General features: G+C 32.1%; 2 protein-coding genes across 7 annotated transcripts in view; both read right to left on the reverse strand.

Moving 5' to 3' along the window:
* Nucleotides 1-308: 308 nt before the first annotated feature.
* On the reverse strand, nucleotides 309-3,174 carry LOC146537876 (uncharacterized). Its single transcript, XM_085187952.1, has 2 exons — nucleotides 2,995-3,174; nucleotides 309-1,020 (listed from the first exon to the last, which is right to left on the reverse strand). Exons 1-2 carry the CDS (start codon nucleotides 3,050-3,052, stop codon nucleotides 704-706), a joined length of 375 nt encoding a protein of 124 aa, XP_085044078.1. The 5' UTR covers nucleotides 3,053-3,174; the 3' UTR covers nucleotides 309-703.
* A 1,195-nt stretch (nucleotides 3,175-4,369) lies between these two features.
* Ntan1 (N-terminal amidohydrolase 1) overlaps nucleotides 4,370-21,421 on the reverse strand; it is a 67,614-nt gene continuing 50,562 nt past the window's right edge. For 4 of the 6 annotated variants that reach the window (XM_085187568.1, XM_085187567.1, XM_085187569.1 and 1 more), the window contains 7 exons: nucleotides 15,741-15,790; nucleotides 10,053-10,246; nucleotides 9,652-9,717; nucleotides 9,282-9,464; nucleotides 6,753-6,970; nucleotides 6,353-6,514; nucleotides 4,370-6,045 (listed from right to left, as the gene is read on the reverse strand). In XM_085187568.1, coding sequence (XP_085043694.1) covers nucleotides 5,920-6,045; nucleotides 6,353-6,514; nucleotides 6,753-6,970; nucleotides 9,282-9,464; nucleotides 9,652-9,717; nucleotides 10,053-10,239 — 942 coding nt within the window. In that variant the 5' untranslated portion in view covers nucleotides 10,240-10,246; nucleotides 15,741-15,790 and the 3' untranslated portion in view covers nucleotides 4,370-5,919. The other 2 variants (XM_085187571.1, XM_085187570.1) reach the window with 2 other exon arrangements.

Raw genomic sequence — 21,421 nt, forward strand, 5'->3', positions numbered from 1 at the left:
AAATTATTTATTATAACTTTATACTACCTTCGTTTTTTATTTAAAAAAAATATAATTATGATATAAAATGTTTTGTTTTACAATGATTTTTGTCTTTTTTTATGCTTTTATAGTCCTAATAAACAGTTATCAAATATAGTGTCATTTAGTAGCATAGCCTAATTCAGGCATTAGTTAGCATGATTTCTAAATAAAACATTGTTTACTGTACCACACCAAAAAATACAGTAGTAAATTGTCATTTTTAAGCAATTATATGGAATGATTTAAAAATATTATACGTAAATTTTGCTCAGTATTGTCTAAACAAATCAGTTCACTTATTTATAATCAATTAAAAAAAAATTGTGATGGTATGATTAATACGACTGAATCATCACCGATAGTTATCGTTATTATATATTATTAGAAGTTTCTAATGTAAATAAATTTAAATTTAATTGACATTAAGCTCCATTGACTATTTTAAAATATGTACTTTACGATATTTATAAAAGATTCACATTTTAAACTAAGTCCTGTAGTATAAAAAAATGTGAAATGCTGGACGGTACCATATTTCATTGCTTAATTTATTATCCCATTAGTATTACCGTGCTGTTAAGTTACACAATCAATAAATTCTGATTCGAAAAAATAAAATTGATGCAGATCCTGGCAACACTAACGAGAAATTAAGTATGGAGCCCACTTAAAACCATTTCTATCCGAACATAGCGCCACAATTCGAGCATCTTCGGTTTTTCAGAGCAAGACAGCACAAAATTCCAATAGGAAAGAAAAGGATAGCGCACAAAATACCTAGGCACGTGAAATCATCTTCAAGGATGCCAACCCTGCAAGCTGGACATGCTCCTACCGCGATTATAGGCGGTGGTATTATAATGTTGGTAGCTCCGTAGTTTGGCACGAATGCTGTAGCTTGGGGGGTGTTACCGTAGGGGGTGTAGCCAGGAGGCGGGGGTGGGAACGCTGATGGCTGAGGGGGCGGCGGCGGATACATGTGTGCTTGTGGTTGACCTGAAATAGGGAATTCGTTTTGTTTATAACATGTTTTTATTTCATATAGTGATATAAAGTTGGATGTATAAAATTATATTACAAAGATCTGTGTACAATATTATTGTGGTTACATCACATTGCAATGTAAATTTAAAATCAATGACTGCTTTTAGATAGAGAATACACATTTATAGATTAGACCATTTCCACCTGATTTCGACGATATGTGTTCACTGGCGGAACATAATGATACATTTTATCTGAATCTCTAAAATCTATCTTGGAACAGGGAAAAGAAAATAATTTAATTATAATAATTCGCCCGAGTGGGGATTGAACCCACAACCACTGTGCTTACAGTCAAACGTTATCCCACTGTACCATGAAGGTAGATTGTCCAGCTTATGTTTAAATATTTAGAGGTAAAAAAGTGTTTTTTTCCATTTACTGCCTACTGGGGAAATCCCATGTAACTTTGATAAGTTACATGGACTAGATCTTAGGTAATAGTGATCTATTACCTAAGCTCTATTGAAATTCAAACTCTAAGCCCATCGGAAAAAAGTTATTTTATGAGGTAATTATAAATAAGGACTTTCCCAAGATGCTTAGGAAATACTGATTCATAAAATCATTATCTTCAGCAAATATTATTACAAAAATATAATTAAAACCTCTATTAATCTTATAGAATTATAGATGTTCATTAAAGACTATATATATTAGTACAACATTAATAGAGCTTAAAAGATTTAGGTTAAGAACATTTCATAATATAATGTATTTTTAGTATCACGCTATCTCACACTTAAAAGGGTAGCGGAACAGGTGGGAACCTAGTGTTATGATATTACATTCCCATTACAACATTTCCCACACTTTCTGGTGCATTTTAGAGGCATTGTTAAGGGGTCGAACTTATTGTTCTCCATTTTGCCTTGTATTGATTTTAACAAATGGATCTCTTATCAACACAAATCATGTTTACACAGTGTTAGTCACAGTACTACAAACAGCATTAATTTCATTTCATAATATGACACATGATATTATGTTTTTTTTTTAAAATGCTCATACAATTTATAGCTCTTCATGCAAAAATGCTTATTCTTTTACCCATAATCATTATAGCCAATTATACTTATGCTTGACAAATAGTAAAATATACTTGACAACTTTTGCACACTGATCACTTGGGAAGTAAATAAGAAAAAAAGTCATATAAAGTAAGAAAAATACTAATATCAAATCTACTGCAAACCTTAGGACGGCCACAGTTTATTTTTTTACTTAATACATAATTATGTATTTGTGACTATTGTACATTTCATATTTTTCCAAATAATATACATTACTTACAATTTTATCATAAGAAAACAAAGTTTAGTAATGTTTAAAATAATAATATAAATTCCAAAGTTAAATGGATTTCTATTAAAGTGAAATCCTGATAACTAATTTACATTACAAGTTTTAGAATATCCTACATGGTTTCAAAAATGCAAATGAAATAGTAAAGGTCAAATAGTTTTTTCAAAGATTTTCTAAATCTTGATCCTTATTTTTTAAATTTAATTAATAAATAATGTTAATGAGATAGTAATAGTGAGATACATGATAGTAGGTAGATATGGTGATATTGTTAATGAGATACATGTCAATTTAAATAAGCTAACCAGGAGCATATTATGCTGTTCTAAGAACAATTTATATCTATTAAGAAAAGGAACAAAAAGATAATAAAAGAAATGAGAACAAAACAACCTAATAATGAATAAGTAATGACACAGACATTAAATTTGTTAATACATATACCTATAAGTATACACAAGTTGCTTTTCGGTCAACAGATATTAATGAGATTAAAGCATTAAAGAATAGTTAAAACATGTCAATCTAATAGTAATATATCACAACAATTAAAAGTGGCGCAATACAAAAACCTTATCTCGAAAGTATGTAAAATTATGATTCACTATAAAAAATAATTACCTGGTGGCACAGAAGCGGAATAAGGAGGGGGTTGTTCAGTAACTGTGGGTTTTTCCATATTTCTTTGTCTAAGCACTTTCTAGAGTTAAAACTTTATCCTGATAATAAAGTTATACTTCAACAATAATAAACTTGACTAAACTCACGTACTATGATCTCAGCTGTCAAAATAATGTACATACTAAATCATAGACAATATATTACGGCGTTTTACAAAAAAATGGTCACTGTACCAAATTTTTGAACGTTATAATTAAAAAATATAAACCATAAATCTTTTTTGTTTAGCTTTGCCAGATATAGTAAAATTTTAAAATGTTTAATATGAATTTTAAAGTGTTTTTTTACATAATATATAGAAATAGAAACATTTTAAACACTTCTAAATTTCAATGTAGCTCTTTAAGAACGTTTCTCTACGTGGCTTCATTGGCAGCAATACATTAGCCTAGGTGCTAGTGCAATATGATGTGCCGATAGGTTAAATTTCTTATGCTTGAATATCTCGACATAGGTACTAATTCTTTAGTAACTAAAAGATCATTAGATCGTCGGTCCATCCAGCTGGACCTTGGAAGGTAGACCCTTACTTACTTTTTTATGATCTCCAATCAAGAACTTAAATGCTTCAACGGCCATCAGTCCTTTGGCAGATGTGTCGGCCTGTCCACCGACGTCGGTAACTCCTATTCTTTTCCGAATAACCTCATTTCTAATTTTTAGAGGTGGAAGAGTCAGCGCTCCTTTTACGGGAACAGCATAGAGAGAAAAATATTTCAAACCCATACTTAAAAAAATAATTAAGATAAGTCAATAATTCGGACGTAGGATTTTTTTTGCTTTCACGATATTTATCCATACTGTATTATGTGTGACGCAGTTACGAATAGATAACGTAAACACTGCTACAAAAATATTACTAAAGGTTAAACAACTTTGAGCACTTTTTCATTTTTGGCAAAATCTCTTTTGTTTTAATTGTATTAGGCTTGTATGGAGTAGTTAAAATTGTGGTTTCATTTACTGGTGATGTCAAAAATACTCTGTATATCGGCCTCGCCGCCTCTGTAAACATCAGTGTTGAGTGGAGTGGAGTATAAGTATAGTTCAATCTCATCAATAATTTGAATTATGTAGCTGATTCGGTACGCTGTATCCCACATAAAGAAGGGTAGGCAGAGGAAATCTACTGTTAAAAAAATCCAGTCCCCACGCACCGCCTAATATGCTCCATATTGCGTGTTGTGGTGGAACTTGTCTTTTTACCATAGCCAAGAAACGAAAATAATTCAATTCCATTGGTAATCAAAATCCCACAGCCGTCACCTTTACAATCAAGAGTAATATGAATTGTATGAAATAAAACAACAAAAAATCTATGGAACTTTCAATATATTCATTATATTTTAAAAACAATAACTATTAACGCCGTATCTAATAATTTTTCTAAAGTTGCTAATATATTTACAGCGCATTTTTTATTATTACCCATATAAAGCTAACTTACATACTTTTAATAGACATAAAGAAAATAACAGATTTGCATAAAATATTTAAAGAATGAAAATATTTCATTAAAATTGAAATGGTATGAATGGGAAAAAAATAATTAATAGAATGTTATTCTAAATTATTAATTCAACAATTCTAGTTGATGATGATATGTCAAAATATACAATACATTTAACTTATAAGTAACTCTAAAGCATATTTACATATAATATTATATCTAAATTATGTTTTATTACGTCATAATAACAAAAATCATATAAAACTAAAAAAATAACAGTTATTTTTTTTTTCAATCACAAAAATTTACAAATCAAATTCTCTTTATTATAATTTTAAGGAAATTATCATATTTTAATGTTCATACATTTTAAATGTCCCTGAAATTAAGTGTAAAAAAAATAATAATAACAAATAATTTACACTGGAATGTGTTTTTATTTATTTCAGTAATTATATTATCTATAACATAATATGCACTGGCAATACTTGACACATTTTTTTTATTTTGTGGTAAAAAATCAAGACGTAAGTCATGATATAAAAGAATATTATAATTTTATTCTTTTTTTTGTTTCACAGTGTATCCCGTATATAGCTAAGAATGCAGATGAAACCATGAGTGGCAGAACTTAACGCCGCGCACAAATTAAATCATTGATCTTTTATTCCAATTATATTTCAAACGAACAAACTTAGAATATTATTAAATTTTAAACTGGCTCTAGATTTTCAAGTCTTATTGGATTTATGTACCAAACATCTTTTTCTATCTGTTTAATATAACAGAAACAAAAATAGCAATTGTTTCCTTGTAGTATTACATGTGTTATACATGTGTTAATTACATACAACCTTCTCATACAATACATCTTTTTTATTTAAATGTTGTAGTTGTAAATTTTCTCTAAGCAACTAAGTATGTAATGATAATTTTATTACATGCTCAAAAATCAACGTAAGAGTTTCAAAAATCATGTCATATAAGAAAAAAAATCACTCTTGTCATTTATAAATAGTAGATATACTAGTGAATTCAAAATAAGTAGAGAGTCAAGTTAAGTATTTCAAGTTCAAATTAGTTTCAAGAGACCACAAGCTTGCGTTTTGTTTATTTAAGCAATTAGTTTATTTTATTTATTTACTGATATTTCAAGCAAGGAACTAACGTATCCGTAAGTATGTTACGGATATAATAATAAAGCGAATTATCCCTTTGTTCCAAACAATTTTGTTTATCATTTTTTTGAAGGAATTTCATGGCAAGTTTTGTAATGTAATCATTTCACTTTGTATATTATTGAATTTCTTTTATATTATATCATGTCTAATATAACATCGTATTCTGTCACAGTAACAAATACATTTTTTTCTCAGACAACCAACAGTTTCAGTCATGATTAAAGAACTCCAAAACTAGAATCGAACGTGCACCCAGCAACCGGTCTGTTCATCGCGTCGGTAGTAATGGGGTCTGTTGTCCGGGAATACAGTGACCGCCGGGAACGGGTGTTGTTGTATGAACTTGAGTGTTGAGCGTATCTGGAATTGGGGAAATTGTGCTTAATTTCATTTATGTTTTTTGTTTAACGCCGTGTTCCACATATGGCAGGGTATACGGGAATCTAGAGTTAAGACACACTTTCCATCGACTTCTCGAGACATTGCTTCTTGAATAGCAAAAGTCAACGCCAAGCTTTACCTAGACACCAGATCGAAAAAATGAAAATAAAATATTTTATTTCCTCGAGTGGGAATCGAACGTTTACAGCCATACTTTGTGACCAAGACTGACCCCAAAATATATAACAATCACAAAAAAACCCAAAGCCAATATAAGAAAACATACATTATGCACGAAATGCGGCGGCTCGACGGCCGGCGTCGTGCTGAGGTGCTGCAGTATGAAGTCGTCCGATTGCTCTAACCAGAGGTCGACGCCTCTCAGCGGCTCGTAGTTGAACGGACCTATACGCAACATGCCCACGCCATTGTCGTATATATCTAGCACCTGGAAGAATAATTCAAATTCAAAATAGTTGGTCCATCAGTTATTAAAATAGACATTTACAACTACTATTAGATGCGAAATTTTACTTCAAATGGGATTCGAAATAGTGTATGTGTCTTTTGAAAACAAGAGTGCAATTTTGAATAAAATATATACACAATACACATATTATATACGTGTAAAAAATCTATTAGACAATTTTATTTTCAAATTCATGTTAATATAAAAAAAACAATACCTGTGCAGCGTGCAATCCTCCAGTTATATACCTAGCGCATCTTAGAGACAGTTCTGGTCCCTTATCCGGGAACGTGGCCGGGAAGAGATCGCCTGCCCTTATGTCGACCCCCACACCTGTGACCAGGGGGGCTGGAAATCCACTCCCTAATGCCGTGTTCAGTTCACAGCAGCAGGCCAATGTTAGGTCTATTTCTTCTGTTAGACGATGGAATGACGCTGGAATTATTAATGGGAAATTTGAGTTCATAGTTACAATATAATATTATCTACCTTTAGTAATGTCGCGGCGGTTGTGGGTTCGATTCGCAATCGGGAGAACGTATTATTTAATTTTCATTTCATCGCTTTTGTAATAAGTCAAAGAGACTTGAGTTTCGCCATTCAACACACAATGTGATAATATATAAAAATATATATTTTTGCAATATTAATGTTTTTTATTCTGGCCAGGTTAAGAGCATATACAAGACTTGTGAATTTTCTAACATGCAAAATTATTTACCACGAACTAATTCAAACTCAACTAAAAAGAAAATAAAAAAGAAACCTAACATTTCGCCAAAAATACATAAAAGAAGCATTCCTTAAACATCAAAGTGTCCCACACCCATTTGACTACCGTTAGCATATACATATATCCTTAGTAAATGACAGAAATTGTCACCATTATCACGCAAGTGACATGCAAAGTGGAATTATTGGGGCACTAATTGAAATACATAACGTTCAACAATGGCCCGCCCACGCGTCGTTCTGGCTATAATTTGCGGGCATTTGGCAACGTGACAGCACACCGGCGTGACCTTGCCGTGACACGCTCGTGTATATTACTGGGAGTCTGATGTATGGATTTAATGCTGTTTATTATAAATATTGTATTACCCGTTGATGTTCTCCCGCATAGCAGAGAAGTCAAGAAAATTCAACGTTAAGACACTCTGTTCTACGATTATGTCAAATCAATGCTTCACACTGTCTCCTGTGCGCAGCAGGGTAGGCAGAGGGAAACTAGTGTTAAGACGGATTCTGCGGAGAGTGGGGAACGAAGTGTCTTAACTCGAGGTTCCCTCTGCCTACCCTGCTGTGTGCGGGATAAAGTGTGAAGCTGATTTGATTTGTTAAACTGAATCTCTGCAAAGATTGTCAAATATCAGAGGCAATCATGATTTAATCGTGCAAAAAATATCTTGTTTTAAATAGTGAATCATTATTGGATCATTTTATTACAATGTTAGAGTTATAAAAAATGTAATATATCTATATTATCATATAAGTTTATTATTAGTTGTTATAAATTAATATTCTAACTGACGTCACTTATAATTTAATATTCAAATGAAATAATTGTCACAAAAATAAAACAAGGAATTGGTGCCAATAATATACCAAGTCTAATTGTTATTACCTCATAGACGTGAATTTAACCAATAATTATTAGCATTCAATAGAAAATTCGACATTACAGTTATGTAAGAGTGACAACGTCGTCGTAATACTATTGAGAAATTTTTCTATTTACTATAATAGTTATGGGTTCAAATCCGAAACGGAATGATTTACTATTAGGTTGCTTATATCTACACTTACATACACATATTCTAAATTAAATTATTTTCATAGTTAGTTATAAAAAACAAAAATAGTACGGAAAAATCCAAACGATTAATGTATGTTTATCATAGCAAAACAGCTTTTTGTATTATTAGCTAAAGATGATAGCTATTAAATTACGCACTAAGTGATAAGCGCTATATTATATGTATATGCTATGGTAGTTAAGAGGAGTGTGATATAGAGATCTCGCAAAAAATAACCAAGTACTTAGGTTATATATCTTCTCAATTAATTTCGTTCTCAATTATTATATGGATGGAACCACGGTACCTAGTATAAAGACACTCCGTTTTCATTAACACATTTTTTTTTCTACATTTTTCGCCGAATTCTGTAGGCAATGCTTATTGAATGGCGGAACTCAACACCGCGCTTTGACTCGTTACCAAAGCGAGAAACTGAAAATCCATACCTATATTATAAATTCGAAAGTAACTCTGTCTGTCTGTCTGTCTTTTACGCAATCAGGGCCAAACCGCTAATTTAATTGTGATAAAATACTCATATAGAGATACTTGAGGATCCCGGGATGAACATAGGATATTTTTTTTTCTCATATTTGTAATATTTTCGATATATACCCATATATTAAAATACTTATTAATTTGACATGCAATTTATTGCGCCATGTTAATAACAACCGTCGTGTTGCTAAGCAACGATTTGCAAAGTTTGTTGTTATAAAACGTCACCCAAAATGAGCTTGCTTAACGCATCTATCTATTGAAAACTGAAAATAATTTCATAAATATATTTAATAAATATTCGTATAGTTTAGGCGGGCGTAGCCGCGTTCGGGTCCACTAGTATTAAATATTTCCTTTCCTCAAATACGCACGCTAGTATCGCACCCCTGTGTTAAGACCTAGGTTGGCCTAAAAGTTTAAATATAACAAAAAATAAGAAAACTTACACATTATATTCGCAAATAGATCGTCCGAGTATCTGTGTGGGTCTGTGAACCCGCCCACAAGCTGTAACTCGAGACGCCCTTCAGGATATCCTATGGCCAACTGCTGGACCCGTGACACCATGGCCGCCGCCGCTTCGGCTGTTCCTGAGCCATCTAAATGTGCTAGAGACACTGCCCCGGAACCTGAAAGAAGATTGATTGTAAATATTTTGATTTTGAGTTGTTATTATTTTTACTTATTACGATTGAGGCCGTCATGGCGCTGTGGTATAAGCGTGGGATTAAATACGTAATGGTTGTGGGTTCGATTCCCAATCAGAAATTTATTATTATTTTTATTATTTTGCTATTTAAAAATTGTTTATATTACCGGAATGCCTCACGACGACTATGATGCACGAAGTCGCATCATCAGAACCAATGATGCTAACGTTTTCTGAAAACAAAAATGGGTTGTATTAAAAATAAGATAATAATTCAACAACTCATGACTTTTCAAAATGTGCCTATAATTTATTATTAATGAAAATTAGCTACAGTATTGCTTAAAATATTTAGATTAGTAAGTCATTTTCTTAAAATTTGAATAGCGTAGACTATCACAGTCTACCCTATCCCCTATATATCCCCCCTATATATACCCTATCTATAAAAATATAAAACCTTTTAAAGAGTTTCATTTAAAATAATTTAATTGAAATTCATAATCCGGGTTAGTGAAAATACTAAAGAACATAAACTTAAGACGAATTTGCAAATTCCAATACTCACTATCATGTGGTACAACCGCAGCAAGCTCCCTCTGCGCTACGTACAAGAGACCCGGTGCTTGCACCTCTCTAGCTGCTGCCGCCAGTAACTGTGCTGCAGCATCTCTGTATCCAGGATGGGCAGCTAACAATGCCCTGACTGAAGTGGGGCACTCGTCCGCGAGGACACCGTTCAGTACCACCACCATGATGAATCTGGGGGTGTCAGATATTAAATTAATATCTTTTTGTTATTGGTTGCAGGATTTTAGGTATAATCATGTGTAGAGATGAGAGAGAAAATAATGTCTAAGACATGAACATCAATAGAGAAAACACCGGTAATCCACAAGTAAAATACACAACAAACTATTTGAGTTCCAAAAGCTTAATAAACATTGAAAACGAAACTGTCATTATTTCAACCATGTATTTATATAATATTGCCTTTGAGTCTCTTATACAATAAACAAACTCTTGAATATTCATACAATTTTAAACAATGATAGAAAAAAAGTAATTTCCATTATATTGTTCATAAATATAGAACCCAATAGGTAAACTAGCAACTATTGCATAAATAATTAGTTGTAGTATTGAAAAAATAATATGTTTAAAAGAAAAAACGCCACCAATGGTAGTTTCGAGGCAAACACAATTGTCTTCTTAGTAATATATTCCGAGTGGCGGCGGGTCAGGCGAGTGACACCGGCTCTATTTTACACTAGCATACTGGCGTGTGTACATTTGCATATGCTATGCTCGCGACGCCGAGAATTTGAACGTAAAGAAATACACATTGAAATGGCATGAAAAATTTCTCACGAATTCACAGGACGGGACTATGTTGCAGAAACAGAAGCTTATGGTATTCGGGATGTTATTTCTTAATTCAAAAGAAAAGCTTCAAGTGTTATGTCAAATATGTTTGAAAATGTCAACAATTTGTTTTAAGGACTGTTCAAGTTCTCAAACTTCAATATTTTTTAATGATCCACCTATACGTATTGTGTAGCACCAATTTATATTTCCATATGTAAGAAATTATATATACAATGTACATATTACTAGTCACAATTGTAGTAAAGTGCACTATGCAAAGAATAAAAAAAATGTAATGTTTTTATATTTTCTAAAAACTGTAAACGCTACATATTGTGGGTTCGATCCCCACTCAAGGAATTATATAAATATTTTCATATTCTTGCTTTGCAATGCCTCCAGAATTCTATCGAAAGTGGGGAACGAAGTGTCTCAACATTATGTTCCAAGGTTTCATCTGTCTACTCAGCTCTGTGCGGGAAATAACGTGAAACTAAAAAAGAACAAAAAGAAAAAAAATATAAAAAAAATAACTTTTTTTAAAAGCGACACCATTTCAAGTTCCACAATTTGCATACCTCAATAATAACTTAAAAGAGACTGACAATTTCTAACAGCATGTGTATAGCAATAACTAGGTCGAATAGAATGAAATATTATGTGAACAAAAAAAAACAAATATGACAGCACGCTTACGATCGCCGTAACGGTAACTCACGCCGTAGCGTGTATAATTCATCAAAAATGTTCTGTGGAAAGGAAAACTATACGAAAAAGTATTTTATCTTCTGTTATTCTAAAATTAATATTATTTAAAGAGCTGGTATATTTAAGTAATAATCATCTGTGAAATTATTTTAAAAAAATAATAGAAATTGGGATCGTTCCTGTATATTTTTTTTAAATGTTTAAATTTTAAGTTTTTTCAATATCAATATCTATATTGAATATATAAGAAAAACCTGAAGAACAAACAAAAAGCTAACAATTTTATAATGGCATTATTTATAGAAGCTGTAATTATTAATAACTGGTGAGCAATAAAGTGCTACTAACATACAATTTGTATGAAACATAAGCAACGTATATATTAATAATATTATTCTAGGTACTATTAAATAGTAGTTAAGTGAAGAATTTCAATATCACAGAAACACGTACAAAAGATTTGAACGCCGTACCTCGCCCTTGGACAAACAAGAGGTGATTAATGAACGAACCACCTAAAGATTGAGAGGTAAAGAATTTCATTCAACGGCATAGGAATGCCCCCTGACAATTTAACTCACATAAAACACTATCGAGAGGTCATCGCTTCAATAGCTTAATTAGATAGCTGATATTAACAGTGTCTACAGCATTTTCGATGGTTTTAAATTAAAGTAAAAACTTTTGATCATTTTATAACGTGTTTTTTAAATTATGCTAATGAGATGTGAAAACAAGTAACTGTAGAGCTTTTTGTTGAAATAATATTAATAATGATATCACGATGATAAGAACAAAATAATATTGTATTGTTTTGCTATAAATAATGATAGAGGAAAAAAAAACTTAAACAACATTTAACAATTTGAAACAATGCATAAATTATTTAAATTAAAAGGAAAATTAAAAAATAAAAGCCTTTATTACCTGTTACAGCTAGCAGCGCATGCGCATATACAACAACAAAATGGCAACACAAACTATTAACTTGAAAAAAAAAACACTAGCAAAGCTCACTACGTATCTATTGCAAAAAAAAATTAAAAAAAAAACAAAACTATTTCAAATGACAGAATATTAGAAAGCACAAAGTGACGTACGTGAGTTGACGCGAACAGAACCGAGTGCCAACTGACTCTGAGATCCATAGGTTATCGCGCCGACACGAGCATCGAGCATTCGAACCCGCTAGCACTTGTTATTGTTATGATAATGTTTATTATGTTGGAATAAGTGGCCGATAGTGTCTGTATGTATCGTGCAATAACCAATTAAGAAATATGCCGTCAACTTTATCTTGTCGTGTTATAAACAAATGAGCGCGGGCGTCCGCGAATGTCGCTGGCTTGTACAGATAATGAATATTATTAACGCTTCCTAGAATAGTTTTTAATGACTTTATGCTCGTGCATGCAAATCGAATTATTTTTAAAAACCACGACTCAGCATTTTTTAGTTAGTGAGATGTAAGTGGCGCAATTTATAATTGTTCATTCTTCAAATATTTTACTTCACATTATGTTATACAAAGTAAAATGATGAGGAGGAAATTATATATTTAGTATTATCATTTCTACGCTCAGGTGTCGAGGCAAAGCCCGACGTTGAATTCCGCGATTCAACATGTAATCCTCTTGAATTCGGGGGAAAATTGGGAGGGAGCCCCAAAATCAACTAAGTAAATTTGCATATTTACGAGTAATATAGAAATAAAAATGATACAAAGTGTATAATATCTTAATTATGTGTCAAAGAAAATAATTAATTGTGTATATATGTATAATAAATATATGTATAATAATTATGTATAATAAGTAATAAAAGAAAGAAGTATTTCCAGTAAGAATAACTTTCTACAAATGATGCGCGTGATTAAAATTGTGTAAAGAAACACGTTATTCTAAAAAATCAAAACATCTAGAGAACACTAACCTAACAACCTAATATTAATCTATTTTTTGCTTACTGCATATAACTAGTACAGTAAGTAAACCGCACCTAGTGTCAAAGTAATCCGTTCTCCATTTACCGCCCAATTTCGGGAGCTTGGAAATAATAATATAAATATTATACATTCCCACGAGTGGGGATCAAGCCAACAGAAAATAAAAGAAATTTCCAAATCTATTTTTAAAGTTTACTATGGTATATAAATAAATAAAACGCTACTTCCCTCTGTCGTGGTCTCGTGTTAACAAGAGAAAGACTCGAATGACACGGGTCGGTGGATCAAAGGAGCATCACACTAATTGGGCCTAATTGACGGACAGCGCGTGCGCGGTCAACTGGATTTACAGCAGCTGAGTGCGAGCCCGATACAATCAGAGTTATTGGTTTATTAAATTAAATTATTTATAAATAAAATAGGCTATAATTATAAAAGTACAAGACAATGACTATACAGTTATCTGTTTTTTGTATAATAATATCCTTTAATATATACTTTTGAAAAATGTTTAAAAAAATGAAACACGTGTTGTAGAGGAAAGTCATACCTATATTTATCCTTTACTTGGAATCTCCTAATAGTTCTGTAATTATCGTAGTTTTATAATATCTCGTATGCGAAATTACTACAAATGTTTACAGCGGTCACGTCATACAAATCAACATGCGAACGTGTTTACCCAAACAACACCAATTTGTGCGCTTGACGTCTTTCTTAGACGTAGATATTTAATATATTCATTCAGAGAAACTATTACTGCAATGCACTAATAAATTACGTTTGAATAGTATTAAATTATAGTAATATCTGTAATCGTAAGATAAAATATTCAAAACTATCTAGTGAGACATGCATTTATTCTAACAAAAACTTCTCATAAATAAATATTCTATAATATAATATAATTTGATTGCTAGACATCCGACTCCCATTGAGAGAGATCGGACTTTCAATTGCATATAGAATTTATTTATATTCATTCCATAAACATAAGCTATATTAAAGGTAATATCAAAATCGAAAATAAATTAAAACGAGGACTGCACGGGCATGGACGACTCCGTTTCTGGTTTCAGCCGAGTCGATATACCCCCGAGGGTTATTAGGATACGAATTCGTGATATCATAGCGGAGCAGTCCCGACCCATTATGGACCGCGGCCAATAGAACTGTCCGAGCACTTATTAATGACTGTGAGACAATGACGCTAACGCTATTAAGTGGCCGCCCGGGCCATCGCCGTTGAACTTTACCGTCCGTTCAATTGCAAACGGCTTAGTATTAATGTAGGAATATATTTTAATATTTCGTTAGCACTGCCTTATAATTTGTTTAATGTCGGATTGATATTTAAATTTTATCTATCGTTTATTGGATTTAATCAACTAAATGAATATACAATGTAATATAAACCAATATGGCTTAAACATTAATAATTCTCCAGATTCGTGGATGATAATCTATAAAAAATATTTCCCAATAACAAGTGATAAGGTTAGGTTCCCACGGCATACTAATGACTAGGCAAAAGTCTGGCAGAAACGCGGCTTTTATGCGCCGTCGCGTCCTATTACCTCTCATTTGCGGCAAAAGACAAACGGCGGAGGCGAGCACAAATTTCGCTGATATAATCGAAGCAGTAAGACAATGGTTATCGTTGGTGCGCGATACCGGCGCAGATAGCGCCCCTCCAGGGCTGATGGATGCGGCACGCTCGAGAGATACCATCTCCATCGTGACGATCCAACTTTGTGTGGACCAATTATTATTCAATATCCGACCGCTACATCCGATCAGACATATCTCCTATATTGGGTCCATTTGGAGTGATTGAGAGTGGACCGCGGTCAACTGACAATATCTGGCGGTGGCCTAATTGAATAATTGTTTTATTTGTCAGATCGATATTCATGAATTAATAAATCTCCTGTGAGATACGAGGAGTCAACAAATACAATGTGATAAACGCCTGTGAGCCTTATCTATGAAATGAAATAGACAAGTTGAATGAAGACTGTTTACCGCGTCCTATAATCAGGTCAACGTTAGACGTACAGACGGTGCAAATGTTATCGACACCAACTATATATTAGTTATAAATTAAGCAGAGGCACGCGTCAAACGCTCACTAACGAAATTTTGTTCACAAATCAATGACCTCTCGCGAAGAATAAGTTTTAATTAAAATTTGTTGAAAGATATAATAATTATTATAAACTGTTATAAACTTACTTTCAATAGGTGGAACTGTTTATGTGGTGTTCATTCAGTTCGGTAAATACCTGGAAAAAAATACCAACAATATAAATTTGATTATAATAAATGTACATTAACATTCTCGTAAAGACATAAACGTCCACACGAATCTCTGATACGAAGATTTCGCATCTATATATATCTTAAGATCTATCCTATTCCACCGACCGCTTTAAAAAGACAGAAATTAAAAATAACACGACCATGATGAATGAGACATGCACTCAGCCGGAACGACATCGAGAACAGCGGTAATGCTAATTCAATAGCGTAATACTCGGTATCTCTCGATCGCGGCGATAGACTACGTTTGTGCCGATATGGTTCCCGCTCGTGATTTATTTTGACCGCTCCCATATAAGTGTACGGCAACAATGGGCCGCGACTTGGGATTTACGACAGTCGATTTGGTAGCGATAAAAGTTTTAACGTTCAAGAAAGGATTTGAAGAACACAAGTACATTCTTTCAGCATCTGTATGCGCGTGTCGGTAGCTGGCCGATACACTCGTCGACGTCTATTTATGTCATAGATGAAATTATTTGCGCCTTTGAAACATTATTTAATCAAACATTTCAAAGCTAGCGACCTCCCCGCGAATTCGTCCGCTTAAACCATATGAATAGCTAGCTATTGATTTACAATTATTTTACTGTAATTAGCGAAAGTAGGTTGATTTTTTTTAATGACATGCACTTTTTAATTCTTATTTATATGCGTTTTAGTATTATGCAAATAACTGTGAATTTAAGCTTTAAAAAACAGTTATTTTGAAATAACGGGCTTCAATCTTATTAATAATTATGATTTAAATTTATATTACGAGTAGTTATAGATGATAATTTCAAACGATATTTACTTGTCAACATAGCTTCGAAAACAAATGGAATCTGACCTTTCAATATATAAACATGATCACATCTGCCAGCTTTATCCACAATCAGAGTCGCATTAGCACTAATTGCACTAATTGTGGAAACTCAAAGAAAGCCCGTCTACAAACAACTATAGGTTTCATTGCAACCTTGACACTATCAACAATAGTTAAGATGTCTTTAACTTAATAAAATATGAAAATTTAAATATGGCCAACGGAACTGTCTTAATGGGCACGGAAAGTAATGGACTTAACACTAGGTTAAATTGCCAGGTTCCCTCTGCCTACCTTATGTTTGAGAAACAGCATAAAGCTGAGAATGTGAGAATCGAATATGTTTTTAAAGACTTTACAAGTCAAATATTAAACATCGAGATCAAACGTCGATATAATATGTGATACCCATCATCAGACAGGACTGCATCTTATCACACGCGAACAATTTTAAATGGTTGTAAATGTTTGTTTTGTTATATCAAACCCGTAATTTCGCAATATATATAATGCACTATAAACGCATCCGGTTTTTAATAACTCGAGTATTTTTCTTATATTGGATTAGACATAAAATATACATGATAAAAATAATAATTTATTAACTTATGTTTTGTTTATTATTACAGTCATAATAAAACTTAATATATATGCGAAATAATTATATTTTTTTAAGAAAAGTTTATTTAGTTTATTTATTAAGTTATTCGTCCATTTTTCGCTCGCATACTTAATGCAAATTACCTAAGCGTATGTGGATTTTCATACATAACATTGTTAGAAATAGACCAAATTAAAATAGGGCTACACGGGAAGCACTAGCCACTAGCACAGCAAAGAGTTATCAAAATCAGTTCAAAATCAAAAGTTCTGGGGTAACGAACATAAAAAAATACATTCGAATTAATAGCCTTTCCTATAGAAGTCGGTTAAAAAAATCCGTTTCGTAAATATTTATAAATAAGTAAGTTAATAATATTATTATTATTAAATATATTATACCCAACAATTTTCGCTTAAAATGAAACCCAGAATCATTACATAGAGACGAGAACCGACAAGTTAGAACCATTAATAGTTGATAGATTTTAATGTTCCTTCAAGCCGCGTAATAGACTTGATCAGATGCAAATTAGAAGTGAAAACATTGTAAATAACATTAAAGATGAGAGGAGCTCGCTTCTCAGTAGACTATGGTTATTAACTAAATGTGTTATAATATAAACACGGGAAAACAAATATATGAATACATATTAAAATGATATTAAAATGGATATTTTTTTAAATATTATGCAGATAATGTCTAATATAATATGAAATTAAGTTGTGATGTTTCTTATAATGTTAATAGATACATAAATGGACAGATTTCTTTTTTTGCATAACATTTGTTTCTTTGAGAAGAGTAGAGTAGAGTTAGTAGAGTGGCATGAAAGCGCTAAGTGGTGTGCTTCAAAGTTTTCTGATTCGCTTTTTTATTTTTGAATAATTATCTGGATGAAAATTATGAAACAATTGTGTTTTTCATTAATATTGGAGTCTACATGTGTTTAGGCAAAGTGTATAGTTGAGACCCGTCACTCCTCACGCATTGCCACCAGAATTCGGCGGTAAATGGAGAATGTAAGTCTTAATGTAAACCGACTCTCGTAACATTAGGTTCCCAGGTTCCCTCCGCCTATATACAGCGTGAAGCTTACTTATTGCCAACAAAGTATATTGGCTAGTACAATCATGCATTTTAAGTTTGTACATGTTCTCACCTAGCAAATTGACAAGGTAACAAGAGAATAGTAGCGTTGTTAAGGCAATAAAAAGGTAAATTAGCAATTTGACGCGCGAATGGCGCTACAGCGTCAATTTTGCGAAACAAATGTGTCAAAACAGCCATTACAAGTAAAGACGTAAGTAAATTTCATTTAAAACTATACTTAAGATATAAAAATATTTCTTTATCACTAAAGGGTTTTTTTATATTTGCAAAACACTTGAATGCTATTGCAGATTACCTTAAATCTTATTTGTATTGTTATGTAAACATCGAAATGAAAATTGTTATCTGTGATTCATGACTGATATAAGATCCTAATCGGAAATGTCAAAAGGTTTCTTTTTAAATATGACTAATACTGATAAAGAATTCTTTGAAAACATAACTATCATATCACACGCTAAAAGTAACTATTGAGAAGTCTATACTTTTAGCAAATTAAGTATTTTAATATTTTTATTATTACGCTAACATTTTGGACCACAGATCCTTCGAGAGAGAGAGAGAAAGTAATCACGTTCTTTTTCTATTCATAGTCGCCTTGTATTTTGTTCAAAATAATATTACATATATAATTATAGAATTACTATGTTTTACAAGCAAGATAAATATAGTGACGTCTCGATGACGGTTCGATGATATAGTGGAGAACAGAGTGTTTTTTTCCATAACTAGGTTACTATATGTTCTTGGTTTAATAGACAAACTGTTAACTTTAACTTTTGTTTTATAAAAGCCAATTTTAAAATAAGTATTTATTAGATAATCTAAATTTATAAAAGACCACGAGTATTAACTATGAAATATTTATAACATAAGAAATGGACATTATTAATTTACATGAGGTCATTCACATGCATGAATCATTTTGACTTAAGGTTTACTTACAGCTACTATGTATGTATTTTCTTTTCATTTATTTTATGAGCATATAGGGAACATAGTGTTAAAATACCGCCACCGCCCAATTTTCGAGACGTGTTGAGTGGCGGATCACAATGTTGCGTTTTGCCTTGTTACCAACACCCCATAGATAATCGAACCCACAAACATCATGTTTGCAGTAAGACGCTGCGCTCCCACTGCGCTATAAACTTAATGTTTGAAGTCGAAATATGACAGATTGTTATTTTATCACTATGGTCATTATTCCCCTTATGAACGAACTTCTTATCATAGAGCCAAAAAGTATTATCTAAATATAAATTACCCACATCCTCTATTATAATTAAAATATGGCATGGTTTTTTTATGTGTACCCGTTGGTGTGGCGTTATGATATATATTATAAAAGTCGATTGAACTCTTACTTATCAGATATTTTATACATATCATAGAATGTTCTAATTTCCGTAAGCCAATTTTTGATTTAAATTTAAATTTGTTTTGCCTCGGTACCAGAGTGGAGAAATGAAAGTATTAAATATTTAATTTCCTCGTATGGGAATCGAACCCACAACCTATCGAGTTTACAGTCATACGCTTGTGGCTTAACCACGAATGGTTTAATTTTTTTTGAGATCATTAAGCCAATAAATTAAAGTTTTACACAGATAATATGAATATTTGGCAGAGGTCAGATTGTTTTGGCGCCAAAAATTACATTGTTCAGTAAAAGTCAATATCGCGAATATAAATAACAATTTCTATAGTTGTCCAATTTTTTGATAAAATAATAAATCGTCTACTTTCTTTTAAAAATAGCATATTATTAACCGAATATAAGAAAATCAACAATATAAGAACGACTTCTTTAAGGAAAAAAAAATAATCACTAGTATTATACATAATTTCAATTTGCATTTTGCTTTATCAAATATTAAAAGCGTACTATACAATGCCATCTTCAATTAATTGTATAGATAAGGCGTAATAAATGCAAAAGAAGGACAATAAGAACTGAATTAAAATATTACTAAGGTTATATTAAAATGGTAAAATAAATCCCACGATAGTATAACAACTGACTTTAGTGCAGATAGAGCAGTTTGGCAGAAAGAACCGACTCTTCTTTCACGTCATGAAACTTATCGCCGCGCTTCGTCACATCCGTTCCCATGGGCGTAGGAATAGGGGGGGTTGGTCTGTGCCCACATTAGAATAGTCTGGTGCCCACCCCAGAAAAAATACCAGTCCAGGACACCAAGGAAATGTACACGTACACAGACAGATGATGCTCTATACCAAATATTAGTAGAATACTTGTTGGATTTAGAATTTCAAGTTGCATGTCTACATGGGCAGTTTGCATATAGATGAATATCCACCATAATGTATAACGAACATATCGCGTCAAAACGAGAATACCGTGATCGTGGCCGATCCTATGCATTACCATTTCGACCTATAAACATAATAACATGGAGTAGCACACCGGTCTTCCGTCAGTGAATTTATTGTGACAACTTTAAATTTCAATATTTTTATTTTATATAATTTTATGGGTATTTATGCTTGGAATACAGTTATGACTTATTTATAGCATATGATAGACATTATACGACTTTAAAAATATAAATAATTTTGAAATCATTCGGCTCCATTATGTTCGTATTTGGTCAAGAAGTTTGACAGCTTTGATGCTTTAAATTCGTTTTTATGTCTGTGTATCGATATATTTGTATATCTATTCTTTTAAAATATTGGGACATTTTCTTTATCTATTTGTCTTAATTACAACCTCCTCTGCTGATAAATACATAGGTACCTAAATAAAATAGTTAAATTGAAATTCAAAATAATACAGCCTTGGAATTTCTTAAATCAATTTCACAAGAAATCCATTAACTCGAGATCCCGTGACGGGATATGATAGGAACTGACGTGCATTTGATTCGCATAAATAGAATTTCAGCATATCCGTATGCATTTCGTATAAAACATTTCTCACAAATAGTCTAAAATTAAATATCGTGACTGAGTGTTCACTTGAGACACTTCACAGATACTCTTTATTGTTTAATTTTTGTCTGTTATAATAGTTCGTACAGTTTTAAATCTTTTTAGAATATTATT

The sequence above is a fragment of the Heliconius melpomene genome, chromosome 7 (genome assembly GCF_056956725.1).
Source record: "Heliconius melpomene rosina isolate 202511_hmr_F chromosome 7, ASM5695672v1, whole genome shotgun sequence".
Classification (NCBI taxonomy): domain Eukaryota; kingdom Metazoa; phylum Arthropoda; class Insecta; order Lepidoptera; family Nymphalidae; genus Heliconius; species Heliconius melpomene.